This window comes from Poecilia reticulata, linkage group LG15, assembly GCF_000633615.1.
Source record: "Poecilia reticulata strain Guanapo linkage group LG15, Guppy_female_1.0+MT, whole genome shotgun sequence".
Classification (NCBI taxonomy): domain Eukaryota; kingdom Metazoa; phylum Chordata; class Actinopteri; order Cyprinodontiformes; family Poeciliidae; genus Poecilia; species Poecilia reticulata.
Genome location: NC_024345.1, coordinates 22,976,782 through 22,977,860, shown reverse-complemented (window position 1 = coordinate 22,977,860; position 1,079 = coordinate 22,976,782). Strand labels below are relative to the sequence as shown.

The window sequence follows — 1,079 nt, the reverse complement described above, 5'->3', positions numbered from 1 at the left end:
GAGGAAGAAGAGGGAGGGAGAGAGAGAGAGTGAAAGAGGGAGGGAGGGAGAGACAGAGTGAAAGAGAGAGACAGAGTGAAAGAGGGAGGGAGGCAGGGAGGCAGGGAGAGAGGGACAGAGTGAAAGAGGGAGAGAAAGAGAGACAGAGAGAGGGAGGGAGAGAGAGAGAGACAGAGAGGGAGACGGAGACAGAGTGAAAGAGGGAGGGAGGGAGAAAACAGACATCAGAGGACATAATTTAAAATAAAATACAATTTTACATGAACTGTATTTTTAACTCATAAATGTTGTAAAAATAATTAAATGTAAAACTGCTGACAGCTGTGCAGGTTAAAGGGTCGTTACAAACTAACATTGTTCTTCCCAGAGGATAGGAATGGAAAGTTAAGTGGAAGGAAAAAACGTGCAGATTAGGTAGACGGAGAGAGCTAGAGCTATAGAACTAGATATGTAAGGCTATAGACTGTAGATATGGAGCTATAGACATAGAGCTATAGATAGAGCTAGATATACATCTATAGAGCTGCAAAATGATATCTTCCTCTTTGCGTCGTTTGTTGCGACCTGCTGCCACAGGACACAGGAATGACCTGAAGCAGAACCGACCTTGCATTCGTCGAACACCCATTCCTGAGGCCCTTTGGTGCGAAGCTTCTGGATGTACTGGAACATGTGGAAGATGATGTCCTCGACATGCACTGCAGCGACAAATCACCCTACAGTCAGCCAACACGCCCACTTCCCATCAGACACGCTGCAAACATCTATGGAGGCTATGCACCAGTCGCTTCGCCTAAACCGGCAAAAGGTGTTTAACAGGAGATTTTAAATGGTTTTATTCTTTAGGTGAAAATAAAACAGATACTTCAGGAGTTCTGGGTGGACAAATTTACAGTTTTTTGATCTTACATCAAAATATTTACATTTCTTGCACAGTTTTAATTAGTTCTCTCTCTAGTGTTGTTTTAGCAAACAGCAGGTTTTAGAGTCTGATCGCTCCGGTTGTTAAATTAGTTGATAATTATTTCAATAAAGTAATTAATTGTCCAGTCAGCAAGTCTTCACACAATCTCTGCAAA

At 42.4% G+C, this 1,079-nt stretch overlaps 1 protein-coding gene across 2 annotated transcripts in view; it reads right to left on the bottom strand.

Annotated features, from left to right (window-relative positions):
- Positions 1 to 1,079, bottom strand: part of ide (insulin-degrading enzyme) — a 33,750-nt gene that overhangs the window by 18,837 nt on the left and 13,834 nt on the right. For both annotated transcript variants that reach the window (XM_008429999.2, XM_008429998.2), the window contains exon 9: positions 607 to 698. In XM_008429999.2, coding sequence (XP_008428221.1) covers positions 607 to 698 — 92 coding nt within the window. The remainder of the gene's footprint in view (positions 1 to 606; positions 699 to 1,079) is intronic.